Source organism: Carassius auratus, chromosome 26, assembly GCF_003368295.1.
Source record: "Carassius auratus strain Wakin chromosome 26, ASM336829v1, whole genome shotgun sequence".
Lineage (NCBI taxonomy): Eukaryota > Metazoa > Chordata > Actinopteri > Cypriniformes > Cyprinidae > Carassius > Carassius auratus.
The window spans coordinates 14,304,796-14,327,306 of NC_039268.1; the positions used below are offsets into that span (position 1 = coordinate 14,304,796).

General features: G+C 39.7%; 1 protein-coding gene across 4 annotated transcripts in view; it reads right to left on the reverse strand.

Moving 5' to 3' along the window:
* Positions 1–18,835, reverse strand: part of ppp1r9alb (protein phosphatase 1 regulatory subunit 9A-like B) — a 30,009-nt gene extending 11,174 nt beyond the window's left edge. The window contains exons 1-11 of one of the 4 annotated variants that reach the window (XM_026204369.1): positions 18,763–18,835; positions 11,353–13,407; positions 7,346–7,478; positions 7,127–7,247; positions 6,890–6,994; positions 6,346–6,574; positions 6,116–6,262; positions 5,980–6,033; positions 5,660–5,889; positions 3,493–3,589; positions 996–1,131 (exon numbers count right to left, since the gene is read on the reverse strand). In XM_026204369.1, the coding sequence (XP_026060154.1) occupies positions 996–1,131; positions 3,493–3,589; positions 5,660–5,889; positions 5,980–6,033; positions 6,116–6,262; positions 6,346–6,574; positions 6,890–6,994; positions 7,127–7,247; positions 7,346–7,478; positions 11,353–13,239 (3,139 nt within the window). In that variant the 5' untranslated portion in view covers positions 13,240–13,407; positions 18,763–18,835. Of the gene's footprint in view, positions 1–995; positions 1,132–3,492; positions 3,590–5,659; positions 5,890–5,979; positions 6,034–6,115; positions 6,263–6,345; positions 6,575–6,889; positions 6,995–7,126; positions 7,248–7,345; positions 7,479–11,352; positions 13,408–15,491; positions 15,839–18,762 lie in introns of those variants that run through there. The other 3 variants (XM_026204368.1, XM_026204370.1, XM_026204371.1) reach the window with 3 other exon arrangements.
* Between the last annotated feature and the right edge of the window lie 3,676 nt (positions 18,836–22,511).

Sequence of the window (22,511 nt, forward strand, 5' to 3'; positions counted from 1 at the left end):
TTTGGACGGGTTGTATTGAAGAGCTTTGAGTGTCAATGTATTTGTTTTTGACAGTGGTTTTCTCAAATAAAATGATGAAATTATTATTAATTGTTCTCTCAGTGAAGCTCTCAGTGTTTGTGTTCATGTCCTGAGACAGCAGGCACTGTTAAACCTGCCACTTTAAGCCACGCTGGCGCATACTTGAGTATGTAGTACATGACAACGGCGCTCATTCACAGAGAGACATTGCAAAACAAACAGATTAGCCTATACATTTATATAGCAGTGATTTTGTCATTATTTTACAGCTTTGTTTTTTATTTATTCATCAATCCATCAATTCGCACATTTTCATGTGACATGTGCAGAGTAGCTAGCAACTGTAAATTAATTGTCATGACTGGATTCTGTGCTTCACTCCGCATCACAGAAAACATAATGCATTAAGCTTCAATTATAAATGGGACATAGCTGTATCTGCACGGGATAATGATGTTCTGAATAAGTAAACATGTTCGATGTGTTTCCTCATTTTGCAGCCGCTTTCCGACCACAGTTTTTGCAAACTGTGTCTACCTTCAGGAACAAACAAGCATTCGTCTTTTCTATACAAAAAATATTCCCATACTAGTGTCAATTTTAACTCATATTTTGCCGTTCATATATCGCATCTTTTGTGCGCTCAAGTTCGTTATTTCAAATGTAGGCACACGGTATGCATGCTCATAATGGAAGGTATGATAATCGTACATATTTATATCACGGTATATCGTCATACCGGTATATCGTTACAACCCTATGAGCCACAGGAACATACACCAATATCTCAAAAACAGAAGTGGCTACTTTAACAGATTAGACTGTTTCTGAACAAAATATTTATTAATAAAAGGCGTTACAATCTGGCCAAAACAAGGGTAAAACATTACAGATAAACTATACATTTTATAAATCAAACTATATATTTGAGCATCTTTCATACAGAATAGATAATTGGCTGAGCTCTTCTGTACCAGAGTGAAGGTCATCTGTAGATAGTCCATTTCTTTCAGAGGAACCAGAGGTTGGACTGCTAGGTTGACTCTCTCCTGCGGGGCTACAAGACTCTTCTGGCTGGTCTGATCCAGTATGGCCCTCCAGACAAGCTATCTAAGAAATGTAGAGAGGTATTATGTGTATATAGAGTCACAATACTCTATCCTGTTATCTGTTATTCTCCTGTTAGTTTCTATGATGACTAAATGTTATGTATTTGGCAGATGCATGGATTACTAATATATGTTCAATTAATCTTTTTAATAGCTTAAATCACTACATGTTACACCAACTCTAAAAGTCGCAAAAAATTAATCAAGACGAAAGTTTAGAGTGAAAATTCAGTGTGATAAATATGCAGCTGCAGATTTTTGGTGTTATAATATCTGCGAATAAAGCTGCCCAAACAATAACATCAACCCTTTTGGTCATAAAACCAGAGCTACTGCTTTATTTTGTTAAACAAAATTGAGCTTGTCCCAATACCCACCCTTGTAGTCTAACACAACAGAAAGTAAGAGCACAAGACTGTCCCAGGTCTGAAAAATGCCAAAGCTCGGCATACAATCCATACAATCTCTAATACAAGGATAGAACCAGTAAAGCAGAGGAAGAATCCAAAATGAGCTCTCTGCAACTTTGCAACTTACAAAGAATGGTCTGGGTTTTTTTGTGTTCTGATGTTCTTTTCGGTTTCAGATGACAGTCTCCACTTTAGGCTGGAATCTTTTTATGTGCCTTTCTGTAGGTTTTGATTGTTAAACTTTGTGTCTAACCTAATCACCCACATTATTATTTATAATTGATATTTTTATTTAAATTATTGCTACTGTAGTCCCTTTATCTATGTATTTATTATTTTAAATATGTTTATGCATGTATGCTTTTTTTGTGTAGTTTTTGTAGTTTATTTGAAGCCAAACCAGTGTCAGAATACTTTGAAAATCTTCTGTTAAGGTATTTCTATTTCCCTCTGGAAGACACATTGTATTTTGTACATGCTAACACTGAATAAACTTGAAAAAAAAAAAAAACAGCTCTCTTGCCTGTGTACTCTTATAATTGGTGTTGTTGGCTAAACACCAGCGGAATTACAAAAATATAAAATGCTGTTTGAAAACATAAATACTTTTTTACTTAATGACAAGTGGGTGTAAGAAACAGAGGGCCCTATTTTAACGATCTAAACGCAAAGTGTAAAGCGCACGGCGCAGGTGCACTCAGGGTGTGTCCAAATTCACTTTTGCTATTTTAATGACGGAAACACGGGTTGTCCCTATTCTCTTAATGAGTAATGGGTTTTTTATGGTGTAACGTACAATAAACCAATCAGAGTCTCATCTTCCACTCCCTTTAAGAGCCAGTTGCTATTTACACGGCGGAATTTGGCAAGCGCAAAGACAGAACGCGTCTCCGAGATGAAATGGAGATATTAGAGTGCGAGCAAATAGCCTAATTCTGAGTAAAAAGTCAGTAATAAAATAAGAACAAATACAAAAAATTGCAAACAACAGCACAAATAAATGCAGTAGAATAAAGTTTTTCAGGTTAAGTTTCTATTCAGGTATGAAATTTTATAGAAATACTACAGAAATTTAAGTTTGTGTAAGTGTAAATTACAATTTCTGTAGTCTCCATTGTAAAAATTAAATACAAAATAATGCTTTCCATTAAAGTTATAAGACATATTCACTTATTCAGTCAAGAGCAGAAAGTGATTTCTTTGTCTTTTGTTCTTTTATTAACTTTACTGACAGCAACAGGAATATTGGGTCAGCGGTACCTTTAAGAGTTTATCCATGGACCAATTTACTGTTAAACATGCATTCTATTTAACTATTTAACATTCCAAAACTGACTGTTTAACTGGATATTCGCCAAGACGGGAATTTTGACATAATTTAGTATGAATTTGAACGTTTTAGCGCAGTAAGCTACTCATTTAGGTATTTGTGGCTTACAAGCTGTTTGAGACCGAGCGTGGCTTGTGCACTCCACTGTGCATTGTGCACTAATATAGATCAGTGGTGGTGCGCGCGCTTTTGGTGTAAGCACAAAACCTGTAGGAATGATCAAAAAAATGTGCAGTACAAGCATTATTTAACCGGCTCGACCGGATCAGCTCAAAATCGGAAAGAAGTGAGACTAATTGATCTGCATCTCACCAATCTGTGCCAATCATGACTGGCCGTAAAAACGGACGATTCTGATCCCTGGCCGATCGATTGGTACATCTCTAATAGATTACTGTGTAGTAACCAGTGTATTTCTGCTTTTTTAAAAGTGCCACATGTGAAAATCTGCCCCAATTTTTGTGCAGACCACTCAGAACAGGTAAATGAAACATGTAGAACATTCACTCATTCACCCAGAGAAGCCACATCGCAAAACATTAACAAGACCAGAAAGATGTTTAGAATTGTAATCTGACTTTGTTATAAATGAGAGATTAACACGAACAGGCTGCAGTTTTACCTTATGTTGTAATTGCCTCACAGTGCTCTTGTGCTCTCTCTCCCTTTGCTCCAGTTTTCTCGTCAGCTCCGCCTCTTTCCTTGCATATTCAGCTTTCCTACAGGTCAAGAACAGCCCCACCATTAGCAAAACATGAAAATGTACTTCTATTCTTTTTCTCAATTCTCTTGTCTCACGTATTTCTCTACAGAACATTATAATTTCTAATAATTCACCTTGACACAGGTTTTCACAAATCAGTACATTTCCAAGAACGCCTGACCAAACTTCTTAGAAAGATTCTGCTATGACAACACATTACATGCTCTAGGGTTAGGCAATAAATCGATTTTATCGATTAACTCGAATGTGTAGTTTACATCGATTTGTTTGAATTAAAATCATTTTTCTTTTTAACATCTGCCGACGCTCCACTTAGGGCTCCCGTAATTCTGATTGGGGTCAACCCTCCCTCGTGCATTTGCCATAGAGACATGCTGCCGAGTGAGAGAGATGTTTCGCCCTACGAAATGAACAAGACCACGTCAGCACAAGCACACCCGCCAAAAAGCAACCTACAGCAGTGTTACTCGTTGCGCGACTCACCAAGCTTTACTTTTGTTGCTCGCATGGCAGTAATTAATACGATGATATGATCATGCAGTCAATACAGATATTTCATAAAAACATTTAAACAAGCAGGGCTATAACATAAACCATTAAAAAATGTACACCATGTCTACACCAGACACAAATGGTGCGATCCAACAAAAGACAATAGAACCCAGTGATGTTGTCTACACTGGATGCGGTGTGGAAGCGACACGATCCCCATCAGTAAAATGATGCCTCGTTCTACTTATCACGAAATGTTCTGACACTACGTTCAGATGATTTGCAAATGTAGTGTGGTGTCATCAAGTTTGGACAGACTTTTAGTGCAGCGGGACGTGGCATGACCTCACTCGCATCCGGTGTAGACACAGTTAGACAGTGTCTGCTGCTCCATTTACAAATAATTTATATTAAAAAACGAAAGAAAAAAAAAACTAAACTAAACCAGCGGCATTAAAAGATGGAAGTATAGACTAGAAAATATTTACACTTGTTCTGTCCTACGTCCATGATACTGACTGACTGCTGAGTTGCCAGTTTTATTCTTAACGCAGAGTGTGCACTTGGATGGTTAGATTCATGATGGACTAGTATATGTGTGTGTGTGTATATATATATATTAGCATTAAGGCATTACTGCTTTTTATTTCTATTTGATATATTTATTTATAAATTTGACTGGTAAATTATAAAGAATGATAGCCTTTTGTATTGCATTGCATATCAATGATGAAAAATTTATAAAACGAACATGCTGTTTGTGACTAGATGTAACTTTTGATACTTTGCAGTAAGAGTGGCTCTCTAATTAAAGCTGCATTAGGGAACTTTTGTAAAAATATATTTTTTACATATTTGTTAAACCTGTCATTATGTCCTGACAGTAGAATATGAGACAGATAATCTGTGAAAAAATCAAGTTCCTCTGGCTCCTCCCAGTGGTCCTATTGCCATTTGCAGAAATTAATCCGCTCCCGGTAAGAAACAACCAATCAGAGCTGCGGTCCGTAACTTTGTTTGTGTTCAAAATGTAGAAAAATGTATATAATAAGCGAGTACACAATGAATCCATTTTCCAAACCATGTTTTTAGCTTGTCCTGAATCACTAGGGTGCACCTATAATAAGTGTTTATATTCGGACTATTTTCGATTGCTTCGGGGGTACCGCAGCGGAGTAACCCAGTACCTTTGTGATTCTTCATAGACATAAACAGAAAGAAGTAGATCCGGCTACGATGTTCTTCCGCAAGACGCAAGCAGTTCTGTTTATTAACCGCTAGAGCATCAAAAGTTCCCTACCGCAGCTTTAATTCTGTGCAACTCCCATGGAAAAAAAAAATAGTGAAGACCTCTGACAGTCTTACAAACTGTATCCAGTAAGTAAGAATGTTATGTTAGATTTTATGTTATGTAACGTTTTCACTGTTTACAATGGCAGAGCCTGCCATCTTGTCTTTTTGGCTTGTTTCTTCGTCATCTGAATATTGATTTTAAGTAGGGGGGGAATTGATTTAAATTATAAATCAGATTTTTTTGTTAAAAAAAAAAGCGCCCTAACATGCTCAAACATACCTCTGTTCATGCTCTTGTAGAAGCATCATGCTCTTATTGTATTTGAGCTTTAGGGAATCATGTTGAGTCTGGGCTTCATTAAAACGCTGGTTGATTGCTTTGCAGAGGGCCTGAGCATCAAGCCAGTATTTTTCCAACTTTTCAATGCGCTCCTTGCTCTCTTCCACACTCCTTTCAAGAGCTGCACCTCGAGTCTCCCAAGACTTACGTTCGGCTTCACTCACTTGCAGCTTTACAATTGCAAACACACAAAAAGTTAAATAACTCAGCAATTAAGACAATATACTAAATAAGAAATGAGCATTTTATAAGCATCCTACCTTCTCTCTCAACTGACTGAGTTCTGCTACTGTGTCACTGTGTTTTATCTGCAGCTATAAAAGAGAATTAAAGTGAGAAAGAGAAAGCATTTCACAATGATGAATAAGTTACAGTATGTGGAAATTCACATTATACCTCTTTGAATTTTTGTTCTAGCTCAGTAGGATCGATGTCTTCAGGTAGATCAACGCCTTGGCTTCTCAGTTGTGAAAACACTTCTTGTGCCAAGCCATTTGATGCATCCTCCGCCCCTTGCTTCTTTTCGGTCTCTCTCTGTTTATCCTGTATCAGTCATAATATGGGCCCAACAATAATCAGTGACTCATTTATTCATACATCAAGCTTATCTTTACATGTTCACATACCTGTTGCACAACACTCTTTTCAGCCGGTGGTTCAATTTCCTGTTGATCATGATACTGCTCAGGGATTTGAGAAATCGGTTTTTCATCCTGTGGCTGCTGATTTTTTGGTTTATAGTGGTCTTCATCTTTTGGCTCCTGGTTTCCAGGGCTTGTCTCGTGTTGTAAAGTCTCACTGATCAGACGGCCCACTTCGCTCTCCACTCCTGGTTTCTCCCGGCCAATGAGAAACCTGCATTGGAGGACATCAAATTCCTTCACGTGGTTCTGGGACTATGACCGTTGCCGGTATTATACTGACTATGAGATTAGATTTGCCCCTGGTGAATCATTACCAGACATTTCCTCCTTAATATGTGATGCATGTTCATAACTTACATAATACAGGGAAAACCCCTTTAGAGCAACGTGGAGTGAGCTGCTTTGATCAACGATGGTGTGAGCTCACAGCTTTATCCTGGTGGGGCTTGAACCCACAACCTTAGTGGACTTTAGCTAAAACTTCAAACAGGTCACTTTATGTTCAGCGTTGTGTGTCGATACTCACTTGACCAGACCTTTGGTGTTCTTCAATGTAGTAGCAGCAAAGAGTTGAGTGACACCAACCAGACTGATTCCATCTACCTCCACAATCTGATCATTTACCCGAATTCTGATGAGACAAAACACCAATGATTGTTTTATTTGAAAGCAGAATAACCATAATCTGTTACTCCTATTGTTCGCTATCACACAAAGACGGTTTTATTCTGGATTTAATAAGTCCAAGTCAAAAGATTCTTACCGTCCATCCCGGTGAGCTGCACCTCCTTCGGTGATGGTCTTAACAAAAATTCCCAGCTTCTCCAGTCCTTGATCTGCCCCAACTCCCATTCCAATTATACTGATTCCCAGGCCATCATTTCCTACATAACAAAACAGCCATCTCAAATATAATACTTCTACAGTTAACTGACTTTCTCAGGAATTTCAAACCAGGGGAAATACATTTTGTGATAGAAACCTTTCTGAATATCGATTGGTAAAACATCCATCTTTTCCACCCTCTTCTCCAGCTCGTACTCAGCAGATGCAGACACAGGGTCCACATCATCATTTGTGCGATCATAATCCTCATTGGAGAAGGTAAAGTACACCTGGAGAAGAGGAAATACATTAAATAACACACCTGTGAACACCCACGCAGAGGTCATCACCTTGCATAGCTGAATCTGTGAGTTATTGATTTCTCAATTAACTTTGATGTAAAATAATGTTCTGATAATACAAAATCCACCCAGATCATTTCTGACATAAATGAGTCATTCAGACTCATTCAAATCTTCCGGTTTATGACTGCCCACATTTACATGTTAATACTCAGTATTGTACTTGACACATCCTGATGAATAAGCACTCAGGCATTCAAGCTCAAAACACACATTAATACACCCTAGAAGCTGTCTATACAACTTCCAGCTGTATTACAAGTCTTCTGAAGAGATACAATTGCTTTGCGTAAGGAACAGACCGAAATGTAAGTTATATACGTAGACTACTTTTATGATATGTTTTTTGCAATCCTTTTCAAGCTTGAAAAAGCCAGCATCTATTCTTTGAACCACAAGAAAAAAAGAGTGACCAATACAATTTTTCATTCCACACATAAGGTTACAAAAGTGAAAATTATTAATTTGCAGTATTAAAACATACTTGTGAAATTTTACAGGCAAAGAAAGTCCATTGTCATTACCTGTGAAGCACAGTTTTATATTGGCTAAAATAGTGAATTTGCACGTTCACGTAACTTATAGGCCTTGGTTTCTGAGGCAGATATGTATTGAGATGCTGCATTTCACCTGCAGAATTTTGCCGTACAAAAGTAAGAGTAACCGCACCCTATTGAAGGTGCTAGCTAAATTACATGCCCACAGCATTTTTTCATTGACTTACTTAGGCTGAAACAGGCAGTTAAAAAGCAGGTCAGTCAATAGTATAAATTCCTAATACTGGCAATAGACTTGGACTGAGTATGGCATTAGAATTAAACAGAAGGAAAGCACTACCTCAAAATCAATTAGACATGGCAGAGTAACAGCATTTCCTCTCTGTTTGTCTTATACCATTTTACTTTTTGCTTTCTCCCTCCATACATTTTCCTCCACAACAATCCTATTTTTCCTTTCCTTTATTTATTCTCTCCCCACTTTCTTTTGTCTAGCAGCTCTAGTTGTCATGGAGTAAGCGTGCACCTCTGAACAATGTCCTTTTCTTCCCAAACATGCTCAAGCACAGTGTCTCTTTCTATCTCGCTCCCTCCCTCTCTCACTCTTTTAAGCCATGGCTTTTTAGCAAGAACACAGGACTGTTTCTTCCTGGGATGAGAGAGTCCGTCAGTGACTTACAATAAGGAAAAAACAACAGATGTCATAGAGTTCAGGTCGAGCGTCAAACCTGAATCCCACATTTGGAATTGCATTAAAGCACAATGACCAAGAAATATTAAAATAATGAAATACTAAACCGTTCCAAAAAAAGAAATATCCTTTGGCAGCATTAAAACAAACTTAGTTGTTAACAAGGTACAATAAGAACAAGTCAGCAAAAATAATTGATAAATCCTGCCCTTTAATAATTTAATGGGATTTAAAATGTAAAACTTTTAATGTAATTTATGGAAACCAACAGGTAACCATTGAGTTCTGCTGTATGGACAAAAAGAGTTCTCAAAATATCATATTTTGTGTTCCACAGAATACAGTAACTCATACATCACAAAAAAACATCAAAAAACACTTAATGTTTCATCACAGATCAAAAGATGTCCAACACACACATCTGTTGAAAGGAAATCCTCATTCACAACCTATATGAGGACAGGCAACTCACTTCCTGCTGATCCTATATATAGAAAACAGGATGAGTAAACACAAAAGCTCCACAAATACAGAAACAGGCGCATCCTGAGGGTTGAGTAAACAAAAATGTCAAAACCAAACATGTAGGGAACCTATTATATGTTTACAAAGGCAGACCCCGAGCTTCCAGATTTAGAGAGAAAATGCATCATAGCATAAGACAAATGTTAGTTACCACCCACTCATCCCATTTCTATAAATACACAGCAAACAAACTGACACTGACCTACTCTACACGCTCGGGGAGGACACAACAAGGAGGAAGGGATGATGGGAAGAGTGACACATTAAACACTGAGCTATGGTATTCTGATTTGGTGTGTGTTCTGACCCAGACTATAAATCCAAGGCGTCTTCAGTCTGCTGTGCTCTAAAGAAATACATGACCTGGTTTCCAAACTTAAGAGATCTTTTAAGAGTGCTAAGAACAACTGCAATGTCCACGGGGAATGTAACCCTTACACACAAACACATACAGCCTCTAGTTATTGACTGGGCAGTCAAAGCTGGAACACATTTAATATGTCTTCCTTTATTTCATTTGATCAATGGTTTAGTATATTAGATTTATATTCTTAATAATATGCAAATGCAAGAACTTCCACAGCATTGAATTGGTACAGACATATGATGAGATGATTTTTATCCATTTCCAATCACACAAAGACAGAACACCTTTCCTTCCCTTAACAGGATCCTTTTAAAACACTCCACATTTGAAAGGTCCCAAAGTCAGACACATGAATAACAGCACAATGCACTTTCTGTTTGATGCAACCCAGTGCCTGGTCTCTGACAGATATCAAAGAGTTGTGTTTTGCTTTGATCTGTTATACTGTATGACTAAAATGTGAAAATATGTATTGAATAGCAGTAGTCTCCTGTAGCCAAAGACAAGTAGGGGTAAAAAAAAAAAAAAAGACACATGAGAAAACACTAATGACTTTGTGACTTTTTGTTGTCAATTCAACAGGCAAAACTGATAAGGGCCAATAAGTAAGCTTGGCAAGGACACTAGGGTTCCATTCATACACTTTACGTAAGTATTTTTTCTACTCTATTGGCTGCTATTTTTCCTTATTTTAAGCATAAACTCACTTAACATTGACACATTTCATTATTTGGGTTTTCAAGTAAACATCTCTTGATTTACGAATGTTTAACTATTTGCACTTGAAAACAAGACAAAAAATACTGACGTGCCAGAGATTTCATACCAACAACCTGGTAAGCCTGGGCAAATCCAGTGATTGGTTCCTTAGTTCTAAAAAATGGTCATTGTATCAAGCAATGAATTAGGTTAGAAACCAGTTTTTTTTTTTTTTGTAAATTTGCGAGTCTGCATTCTGACACTGAACTCAATATTATAGTTAGTTGTATGCTAATTGATTAAACTGACGCAACAGTAACTTTCTATAAACAGTGAGACTTGAGTGATCGCTTTAACATACATTTTCTATTTCAGAAAATCTTGTTTATTTGTCACATGAAATTTCAAAGTGTGAGAGTCTTATCAGCTGAGACCAGAGGTGAAGCCCTGAGATATGGAACTAAATGACACATTGCTCAACAAAAAACAACAAACAACCTGTCAGAACATGAGACATAGGATATTACATGCCTGAAGTAATGCAAGCTCAGACAGCACCTTGGTTGAGAGCTGTTATCTTAAATGTTCTGGGTAAAAGGTATTTTAAACTGTAGCAGGAACCCTGACTAAGTCACAATATCAGTAAAACCAATAAAATAGTGAAACAAGTATAATGTTTTCCTCAAACTAAAAGTAAAGTTTGTTTGTGTTTTGGCGCAGAACAAGGGTGCCAAATACCTTAAAGCAAGTAGGATCTTGTCATATAAACATGAATAATAGTTGTGATGGTACATGCTTTGTGACCGTAAGAACTGAGGTGCTGACCGAATTGAGCCACGGGCATCTGCTAAAGGTGCAAACACAGCTTTGGGTCACTGTCGGCAGGCTAATTCCTTCAGACTCTAACAAAAACCTTCTGAACCATTTCAGAGGCACCAACAAATACATTTTGAAGCTAAATGAAATTAAAAAAACATAAATATAGAGTTTCTTGTAAACAAAGTAATATTGCGTGAGACATACCTTGATTGGTGCTGTAGAGAACTTGATCTTTCTCTTTGGAGTGAGGTCTTCCTCATCAGAGAGTCCTGGAAGTTCCTCAGATTCCTGGAATTCCTCCGTCCCTTGACATTCCAAATCTGTCCTGTTGTCCTTGTCATCCACAAAAGCAGCATTCTCAATTCCACAAATTAAAGATCTCTTCCCAATTGATCCTTGGTCATCTTGCTGTTGCCTCTCTTTTCCTGTTAAGACATCTTCCATCTCTCGTTCATCATCGTCCTCCTCTTCAACAGCTTCCTCTACTCCCTCATCTTCTTCCTCATCCTCTCCTTCTCTTTGTTCATCCTGCTGTTCCTTATCTTCAACATTGTTAGCTCTCTGCTCACTCTCCCTCATAACAGTCTTCAGTTCTGCCTCCTCTTCAGTTCGTTCTGTCTTTAGTTCTACTTCCTTGTTGTCTTTTTTCTCCTCCTCCTCCTCGTCTTCCTTATCCATTATGTTTTCCTCAAGAAACTTCCCCTCCCCTCTATGGTCTTTCTCTCGCACAGTCTGTACAGATTCCTCACACACCCTCCATTCCTCCTCATGTTCCCTAATGCTCTGTTTTGATTCCTTCCCAAGGAATGTTAATTGGAGCTCCTCGCTGCTGGTCAACACCCTCTCAGAATTGCAATTTGGGGATTGGTTCTCGTTGCCAGCCTCTTCAAAAACATCATCCTCAACCTGTTCCTCCTCATTCCCCTCACTTTCCGATGATTCGGTCTTCACCACCACCAGCTCAGCTCTGACCGTGGACAAACCAGGAACCTTCTCGCTATTCTTGCCTTCACCTTGCTGCTCTTGAAGGGCAGGATCCTCAGCTACAGATGCTTGACTAGTGGTACTCCTTGCAGACAAGTGGTGGATCTTTTCACATGTATACACAAGAGTGGGTTCTGATGAGATTGTATCTTCTGAGGACTTAATATGTTCTTCAGCTGTGGAACTAGTGTTATGTAAAGTCTTTGAACAGATTCCATTCAAAGGGGTACCATGTGAATCTGAACCATTTAACTTGGGCAAACATACTTCAGCAGGAGAATCAGCCCACAGTGAATAAGAAGCAGGGGAACTGCAGCTGTCTGGTGATGAAGGGGGATCCGAATGGTCGCTAGCAGCAGAAGGTGACTGGGAATGACTAATGGGACTATGGGATTCTGTGGAAGGAGCTGCTGACAGGGACTCACTATCACTGTCCAACATAAAGCTCTCCAGACGTCTGGATATTGGTCCGGCATTCATTGACACACTCAACTTATGTGGTGGTGTTTCACATTCGCTTCTTCCCTTTTCCTTGTCTTCCCTTCCTTTTGCCTGTTTCTCTAGCTCTTTAGGTTTGTCATTTCCCTCTCCAGAAACTGATGCTTTCCTTTCTTGTCTTTCCACTAGCTGAGGCCAGATAACTTTTGGAGAGACAGATCTCTCTGTTGGAGACTGCTCTTTAAGGCCACTCTCAAACATCTTCCTGGTCATTGAGAACTTCTCAGCCAGTGCTGCCTTTTCAATGGAAACATCCTCCGTTTTCCATGCTTCAAAGGAGGCTGAATCTAGGCTGGTAACACTACTCAGACTGGACCTGTAAGGGGTAGAATCCAGTGGAAAAATTGGTGATGTGGGTTTGCTGATATTAGGACTGTCTTGACTCTGCTTTTCATCCATTTGCAAGAATATATTTTTTATTTTGTTCACTTTGTTGCCCGACGGTCTGCCTCGGGAGTCAGTGCCTCCATTGGAGAAGGGTGAATGCGAGCTGACTGGCACACTTCCATCAAATGAGCATTTGATGGAATGGAAGTCTGATTTATAAGCATTCCTGTGTGGAGATGCACTTCTTAGTGCCCGTTCACTTTTGTTTTCACTTTTAATCATGATCACAGGTGAACACAACGGATATGAATGTCTCAGTAAGCAAAATAGATAAAACTGGGATTAAAAAAGCAGCGTATATCCAGGAGCATGGTACGTCCTCATTCACACTTGTTGAGATTGCAGATACAGACGGTGCCAAATGACTGACGAAGTGCAAACCGCTCTTACCTACAGGGAAGAGAAATGGAGACACCTGTCAGTCTGAAATTCACAGCAACTATTTATCCCTCAACACTCTTTTGCACTGTAATTGCACACATTTTAACAATTTACTTAAGTTCACTTAAAAGAAGTAACTTACAATGACAGAAATATTATAGATGCAGTTAAATACAAGTAGAAGATCATGGACCAGTGGCATACAGCAGGACTTTACAATACTAAGCATAACACTCAGTTCTTATGGGTATAAATAACAGCATCTTCTCCATATATGACAGCTGCCTATAATAGCAAACAGTGCACAATACTTTGCCAAGGGTTTGGCCCTAATTCTGGGCATCCCAAGTTGTTGAAGCCCTCTTACAACCAACCTGTGTGTGTGTCCTAAACTATCAAATATAAAAACAAGTAATCTGCCTCGATAACCTATTTCTGAAATGGTATTTAGGAGTGATTGATATTTAATGATTTTAGTCATGAAAGCTTCCTCCATACTAGAGTCAAAGGTGCATGCAACCTCCAAAACAAACCCCTCTCTGCACTCCTCATTAATCACAATAACATCTGGTGTGTTAGCAGACAAACGAGAAAAGGTTTCAGAGCTACTGTTAAGATACTGAAACATGAATGAATTTACACAAGAATGTTTGAATATTCTTACTTAAGATGGTAAATAGTTCAATATGTCTTTTACTATCAAGTCCACTATTCTGTTGTGGCGTGCTGTGTTCATTCCTCTGTAAGCATGACAGTGATTCAGGGTATGTGGCTATGTTTCTGTGATCTGTTCTGCAGTGTGATGCAGACAGTGAGGAACCTGAGCTGAGTGTCCTCAATGTCCTCGCTGAGTGCTGTATTCTTGAGAAATCACAGAGTGTTCAGCAGAGGGAAGACAGCAAGCATGTTTTCCCTGAAGGTTCAATCCTGTCCAGTGTTGTTTTTGCTGATACTGAGGTAAATCCATGAGAGCTTGCCGGGCACCTGTAGATGTTAGCAGGGGGCTATATCCACCGAACGCAGCTGTTAATCTGACATAGATCAGGGGGTCAGTGATGATATCCTCTGAGACCCTCGCCGTCCCAGAGTCAGACCGAGCCCACTCCAGTGATACTCCAGTTCTTACACAGAGGTTATTCAGGTCCAGCCAGTCTGACCAGACCCCAAAACCAGCCGAGTGAGTGTCCAGTTTCCCCCTGGGTTTTCTTTTAAGGCCAAGGAAATGTGGCTCTGAGTCCTTGGCTAATGGCACCCTGTGTCTCCTGAGGTCCAGGAACAGGGAAGATCGAGTCAACTCCCTAACGTCTCGGTCATCATTATTCAGATTGTTCATCAGGTGGGAAATCGGCATGCTGCTATAAACCCAGATCACTATCGGTACCCCCAACCCTCCTTCCCATTGGGGATGAAAAATGATGTCACACAGATATCCCATTATTAATAATCAAATCAAATATTTTGTTATTTGGAAATGTAATGACAGCACACATGGACAATGCATTGCATGCAAGGCCTCTTCATTAATTTTGCCCTTTAATAACAGGACAGAGGACACTGTTATCCACATTAACACCACCAGGGTAAACATAACCCCACAATAATATTAACATTGGATAAATTAAATGAAATATAACAGAAACACTCTATGTTATATTACAATAAGAAACGGATAAGTAATAAATAATATATATTTTAAATAAAATCTAAACAAACGAATGGTTCATGCAAAGGATTCATACATTTACTTAAACTTAAAAAAAATATTTCGCTGTAAATATTCGTCCTTAAATTGTGCATACTGCTTTTTATTATATAAGTACATGTAATATTTGCCTTACCATTAACCAATTGACAGGTCTATGCAGTAGCATTACAAACATTACTTTTTAAATTTGCATTTTTACAGGTAGCAGGTGCTCAAGTACAGCGTATGTCCACATTTACACTCCTTCTTTTTGACAGTAGGTATTTTCCCATTGACTTCTGTAACCGACTTCACCTCTAATGAAGCCTGACTAGTTGAAGTTTCTGTGAGGAAGTTTATCTTTCCATTTTCGAAAACAACACGGCCGGATAAACGAGTTTAAACCTACCTGGACTTCATTCATTTTGACTTAAGGAAGATGCGAGAAACCATGATCAAACAATCGCAAACTTCTTAGACAATTCGTCGTCATTCCTTTCTCCGATGTCTACACGTCTTTCTCCTTGAATGTAACCAGCTCAACAAACCTTATCCCCCACATGCGCGCTCCTGCTTCAGCGTCATACCCGCTGCTTCTTTCCGGAGCTCGCGAGTAGTAAGGCAAGCGCGCGCACAAAGGGGCAGAGAGAGAGAGAGAGAGAGAGAGAGAGAGAGAGGGAAAAAAAAGAAAGAAAGAAAAAAAAGACTTGGACAACCGTGGGAAAGCCAGTAATCTCTCCCATAAAGTAACAGCTAAATTCAGAGAAGGACTGGGGCTATTGTAGCCTATTATAGACATTACATAGGCCTGTTTGAATAATGACAAAAATATGATACATTTCCCAAATTATGTGATTCGAATGTATGAAAGAATCTAATATTACCTCCAAAGCTTTCACAAGTAAAGAAAGATGTTTTAAAACATTTTAATCGTTTGAAGGTAGAGTCTAAACACAGTTTTACCTGTTTAGTTTTTTTTTTTTGGGGGGGGGGGGGTATCTGAAACATTAACTAGTCTAACCAGAGAAATAAATAAATTTGGGATCTCAAATCATCCATGCGATGAAACAGTTACAATGTTCCACACGCCAGCACTTTGGGACACAGAGATGCCATTTCTGAGTTTAATCTCCCTGACAATAACAAGTAGGTCACCATCTTAGTGCTTCTGAGATGAGTCGAGTGGAGCACAGGACAAAAGAAAAGAAAAGCAGCTGAAAGTAAAGGAGCAATGCATGCAGATAAATGTAATTAACACATACATCTGAGCATAATGCAAGAGCAAGGAGAACAAGGCAAAAGCACTGTCTCACTACTGACACTGTAAACTGCCAATATCATAAAGATTTATGGTGAACCAGACATTTTGTCTCCTTCTGTTTGTCTTAGTGTGGACTGTGTTCCATTGTAAATTTCAGTGTAATGTGTGACCATATGAAGCCTCTAACAGATGGCATTTTGCAGCTCCATATTGAAAGTAGATTATCTCTGCTGAGCCGCTATTCAGAGTGACATATCAGCATAACCGAAGCATGCAGTTCCATTTAAAACTGATTGACTGATGCATAATATATATATATATATATATATATATATATATATATATATATATATTGTGACGAGTCAGCTGCCTCCTCCCTGATTGTCACCGGCACCCCGTCCTAAATCGCCGCCCTTCACCAGGCTCCCGACTGGAGTGGGTGTGTGAGAGGAGGGGCGCTGGACGAGTCGGGGCTGGCGGCGTGTGATGGGGCACACCTGAAGGAAGTGGAGCCTCATTACCGCCGCTGTTTAAAAGCCCAACGCGCCTCTCCTCAGGAGACCGGTCTCTTCCCTGTGCATGCACACTGGTGTCCTCGTGGGTCCAGGAAGGGTGCGTTGAGGGACTCCCGCGCCACCAAGACGTGAGCTGCCGGACCCGCGATCCGGAGGAGAACCGCACCCGTTTACACGGCCGACGGGCCAGGATGCCGGGCCGTCCATCCCCTACCAGCGCCGCGGCCGACGAGTGAGATGCGGCCGCTAGAGGAAGCCGCCGCCCCTCGCGCCCCGGACCAAGGAGGGGAGCGCGTGCGGCCGCCGGACTCCGCCCCTTACCTGGACCCTTCCTCCATGAACACTGCCTGACCCACACGAACCCCGCAGCACAACGAGGACACCAGATTCCCTGTTATTTTGGACACTTTCCCCCTTTTGGCCACTTTTATTCCCTTTGTTTTATGATTTCTGTTAATAAAAGCCTCTCCGAGGCCTGACGCCACGCCCACTGTGTCTGTCTTGTGCTCCTCCCGTGACACTGGTGGAGAATGCGGGCAGGCGGAGCCTAGACAGCGCAGTTGGGAAACGTCTGGTGACGTCACTCCCTCTCGCTTGCAAACGTTCATGAGAACCCGGACTGGGACGGAGGAAAACCGGGGACAGCCTCCCAGCCACAAAAGGGTAAGTGACTTCTGTTATCGTCATTTTGCCCTGTGGTTGGTTGAGGCTGTCACTAAAACCCGGTTTCTCTGTCCCTGTTCCGGCGCGCTGCGAGAGGGAGGACCGCCCGGAGAGGAATCCCTGCCCACTCCGACCGTTTGGAGTCTGGTTGAGGATGGTAGCACTCCCGTGTGGGTGGCGCCCTGGTGACGGGGATGTCGCTTGGGAGGGGGAATGTGACGAGTCAGCTGCCTCCTCCCTGATTATCACCGGCACCCCGTCCTAAATCGCCGCCCTTCACCAGGCTCCCGACTGGAGTGGGTGTGTGAGAGGAGGGGCGCTGGACGAGTCAGGGCTGGCGGCGTGTGATGGGGCACACCTGAAGGAAGTGGAGCCTCATTACCGCCGCTGTTTAAAAGCCCAACGCGCCTCTCCTCAGGAGACCGGTCTCTTCCCCGTGCATGCACACTGGTGTCCTCGTGGGTCCAGGAAGGGTGCGTTGAGGGACTCCCGCGCCACCAAGACGTGAGCTGCCGGACCCGCGATCCGGATGGGAACCGCACCCGTATACACGGCCGACGGGCCAGGATGCCGGGCCGTCCATCCCCTACCAGCGCCGCGGCCAACGAGAGAGACGCGGCCGCTAGGAGAAGCCGCCGCCCCTCGCGCCCCGGACCAAGGAGGGGAGCGCGTGCGGCCGCCGGACTCCGCCCCTTACCTGGACCCTTCCTCCATGAACACTGCCCGACCTACACAAACCCCGCAGCACGACGAGGACACCAGATCCCCTGTTATTTTGGACACTTTTCCCCTTTGGCCACTTTTATTCCCTGTTATTTTATGATTTCTGTTAATAAAAGCCTCTCCGAGGCCTGACGCCACGCCCACTGTGTCTGTCTTGTGCTCCTCCCGTGACTATATATATATATATATATTCCAACCATTGCAGGGTGTACTTGTGATTTTTGCTAAACAATATAAATTGGAATTAAAATGCTCTATGAGATTGTGCGGCAGGTCTGAATAGCTTAGACTGTTTTTGCCATGCTCCTCTGAAATAGCAACAACCCACTGATCTAAGAAATGTACAGTTTTCTAATTAGTGTCACGAGATTCATTCTAAGAGATCGTTTTTGTGCTCTTTTGTGCCACTTATAATCGGCATCAGTGAGAAAACTATCCAAGCCCACAGTTATGTAATAAAATGCATTCCTTTAAAAAAAGAACGAGTTTTAGCAAGCATAAAAAGCAGAAACACTTACCCTATCTTTAATATTCCTTTTCCAGTAAAAGGCTTAACATGTAAATCCAGATTTGATGAATGAAACAGCCTGTGCTGCTCAAGCTGCTAGTTTCACTATGTCATGTGTTTTGTTTCTGTTTGTGGAAAGTTGTGATATGACGCATCATTGTCGAAGTCCTTTCTGCTCGGCCCGGGTTTGTTACATGGCCTGAATTTGGTGCTGTTTTCCCCAGGTGGCCTCAGGACCTAGATTTATAAAAATATCACCCAATCATAGAGGCAGCAAGGATGAGAGAATAAGAGAGAGATTCGAGAAAATTAGCCTGAAGTGGAATACAATATAGTTCACGCATTTAAATAGAAATGATTAACTGTTGCATGTGTATTCACAATAAATAATCTTGTTTGAAGCAAATTAGAGATGGTAAAAAAAAAAAAAAAACAGCTCATGCACAGAGCTAGAGTAATTTAGTTTAATTCAGGGAGACTTTATGTTCTGATGAAAATTTCTGGGGGGAAAAGAACATAGAACATACATTAAAACATAAATTTGTTCTTTTATTTATTGATTTTCAACAGTGAAGTGTTGCTTATTGTACTTGCGAGCATATGTCAGTGGCTGTAAGAGTTTCTCTGACCTCATTATGGATATAAATAAACCCTGGTCTTGGACTGAAGTTTCAGCAGGAATTCTTTTATAAACCTTCCCGGTCTAAACACTAGGCTTTATCTCTGTACAGAAAACCAGCCCACACAATGAAATCTCAAAATATTTATCGAGACAATTATTTGCAATAGATATGCTATGGGGGCGTTTGATAATGAATACATTGAGATATCATTTATAATTAACCATGGAATCTCACATTTCCATACTCTCAGCTCCATGGATCAGATATATATGAAGGACTTTATATAGCATACAGAGATCTGAGGGGTGATGGCTCTACAGAGACACAGATGGTGATCTATTTACAACTCTTTATTTAGAACTTAAAGATTCCCACGTGTTTTGGACTGCTACACTTTGTTCATAATTGATCATGCACATAACACTGATAACAATGAAGACTCCTAATTAAACCTATTTTGTTTTTTATTTATAAAACTCTTACTTATAGAATGATATATTTTCTTCTATTTTTGAATTCTTTAGAAAGCCAAGACAAAACATCAGGAATGAGACCAGGGTTGCTCAGCCAAAACATAAATAAGTTAAATGTATAGGGGAAAATGTGTACAAATTGACTTATTTGTCTTGTAAAAGCTCTTTGACTCAGAAAAGCACATTGGAAATCTCCATTTATATTGTAAAGTTGATCTGAGCTTACTGCTTTTGACCCCTGTCAAATTTTTAAGGCACAAGCCAGAGCCATGTTCACAGATGAAGGCTTGCTAAAACAGTTTTTCATCTCGGGCTGACATACAGGGCTCTTGGAAAGTTACTGGCAGGTACAGTGGGATTCCATTTGTGAATTATATTATTTACTGGCTCAAGTCACCCCATGTAATAACAACTGAGAAGGTGATTAAACAGGCTGTAATAATGATAACCGCACCATCACCTATCAAACCTATTTACATAGTTACCACCGCAGGCTTTGGTTTATAGTTGTCTTTACTGCAAGCAGGGGCAACTGTATGCCTTATGGGTTCAGGCCCTTGTGAATATGGTTTTGCAACTCAGAGGAATGTGTTTTGCTTTTAGATTTTGAGTTTAAAACTGACATGATTATTTTTATTATTTCTTTCTAATTCAAATTTATTTAGCGATTTCATTGACTAAAGGAAAGACATGGTCTTGTTGTCAGTTTAAATGTTCCACCATAACAATCATTGATCAAGGACGTTTGAGAAAGAATATTCCCACGTAGTGTAACTTTTTAAAGGATAATTTAATGATTTTAACTTCACAAGGATCTTAAATTCATCTCTAAATACATGGATTTTGGAATTCTTACAACTTACTACTTCAATATGATTTTTTTTTATTATTTAAAAAATAAATAAACACTTGGACAGATGTAACATCTGCCATAAAGCACCTGTCAGACATCTTCAGAGTAAGATTATGAACATGGGTCTCAAGATTCATTAACATGAAGTTATTTCAGTTATTATATCAAATATTCTGATATTTACCATGATTATATCTCCTCATTAAATAAATATATTTTTTATATTTGATATTAGTGCCAAAGAAGTAGTAGAAATGTCATGAGCATTTGCAATTTGTGTAAAAATACATGTAGATCCCTACAGTTAATCTTTAAATAGTTTATGATTATAATTATATTTAATTACGTACTATTTTTGTTTTTTATTTATATTAATAATTAATATGTATGATTGATTTTGAGATTGAAAGTCTGGAAATAGGACAAAAATAAACAATAATTTCCATAGTTATATGGATAGTTAGGGCCATCCCAAGCTGATGAGGGGCCCGGTGCGAGGTCTATTCGTGATCGCTTTCTATTTAAAAAATATACAAATTCCCACAAATAACCACCCCCCCAAAAATAAAGATTGTCTTTATATGCTCAACTCTCAAGCTGTTCCAAAATGAGTAGGTTTTATTGAGCACAAAAGAAGATGTAAAAGCAACAGCTGATGACAGCCATTGACTTCCATCGATTTATATTATGGAAGTCATTGGGTACCATCAACTGTTTGGTTACCAACGTGTTCATACTCAGCAGAAGAAAGAATCTCATGCAGGTTTGGAACAACTTGAGAGTGAGTAGGCTAAATAAGGCCATCATTTTCATGTCTCTTTAAAAGGCATTCTGAAACAAAACATATATGACGGAGACCTGGTAAAACGTTTCTAAAACAATTTTAATATAACCTGAAAAATTAAAGAAACACCGCATACAGAACTCATCACACACCTAAAAGTCAATTACCCCAGATATGGTTCTGTAGGTTACATTTCTTATTCGACATCTCCCTCTAGAGGAACAGATAGAAACATCCTCAACACGACGACATCAGCGAGGCAGCATACAACCGAGAAGCGTCGCGACTCCTGCTCCGGCTGCTCCGGCTGCTCCGGCTGCCTGGACAACCGGCGCCTCTCTCCAAGGTTGGACACCTGAAAAACACACCCTCTCTGCGTTTTATGTGTATTGCTTTTTGATCACTTGCCGGTAGGGCTAAGCCGGTGGATGTTTATTAGGTATTGAGAATGCATGATGAGTTTTATTTCCAGTAAGGATATAATAAAGAACATGGTGTTACTGAAACGGATAGGCTCTGTTGTGGAAACAACATCTATGTCCTTTTTGTCCAATGCCATCTGTGCTCTTGTCCAGCAGACAGTCACGCTTTGCTAACACGCAGCACGCGCTTCTCATGATGTGGCATCTATAGCTATGTAACGTTAGCCAACATGCATAACAATATTAAATGAGCATATTTGTTCAGAATGATGTAAATATCGGAATGATTGTAGATTATTATTGAAATGGAGATCATATAATAAAAAAAATACTGAAATAAAATAGTATATCGTTTAATTTAGGTTATTTAGACAAGTTTTGACTCATAAGACAGGTGGCCGGTGCTGCTTTATTGTACTGGTAAAAAAAAATATATAAATAAACATGGACAGGCTTTCAAGCATACTGTGATATTAGCAGATTTATCGCCCTAATTTAAATAATTTAGACCAATAAGTAGCCTAAGATTTTTTTTAATATATATTTATTCAAATGAGCGATTTTGTCATTTATATTTTGTAAATTATTTTAGAGGTCATTGTTG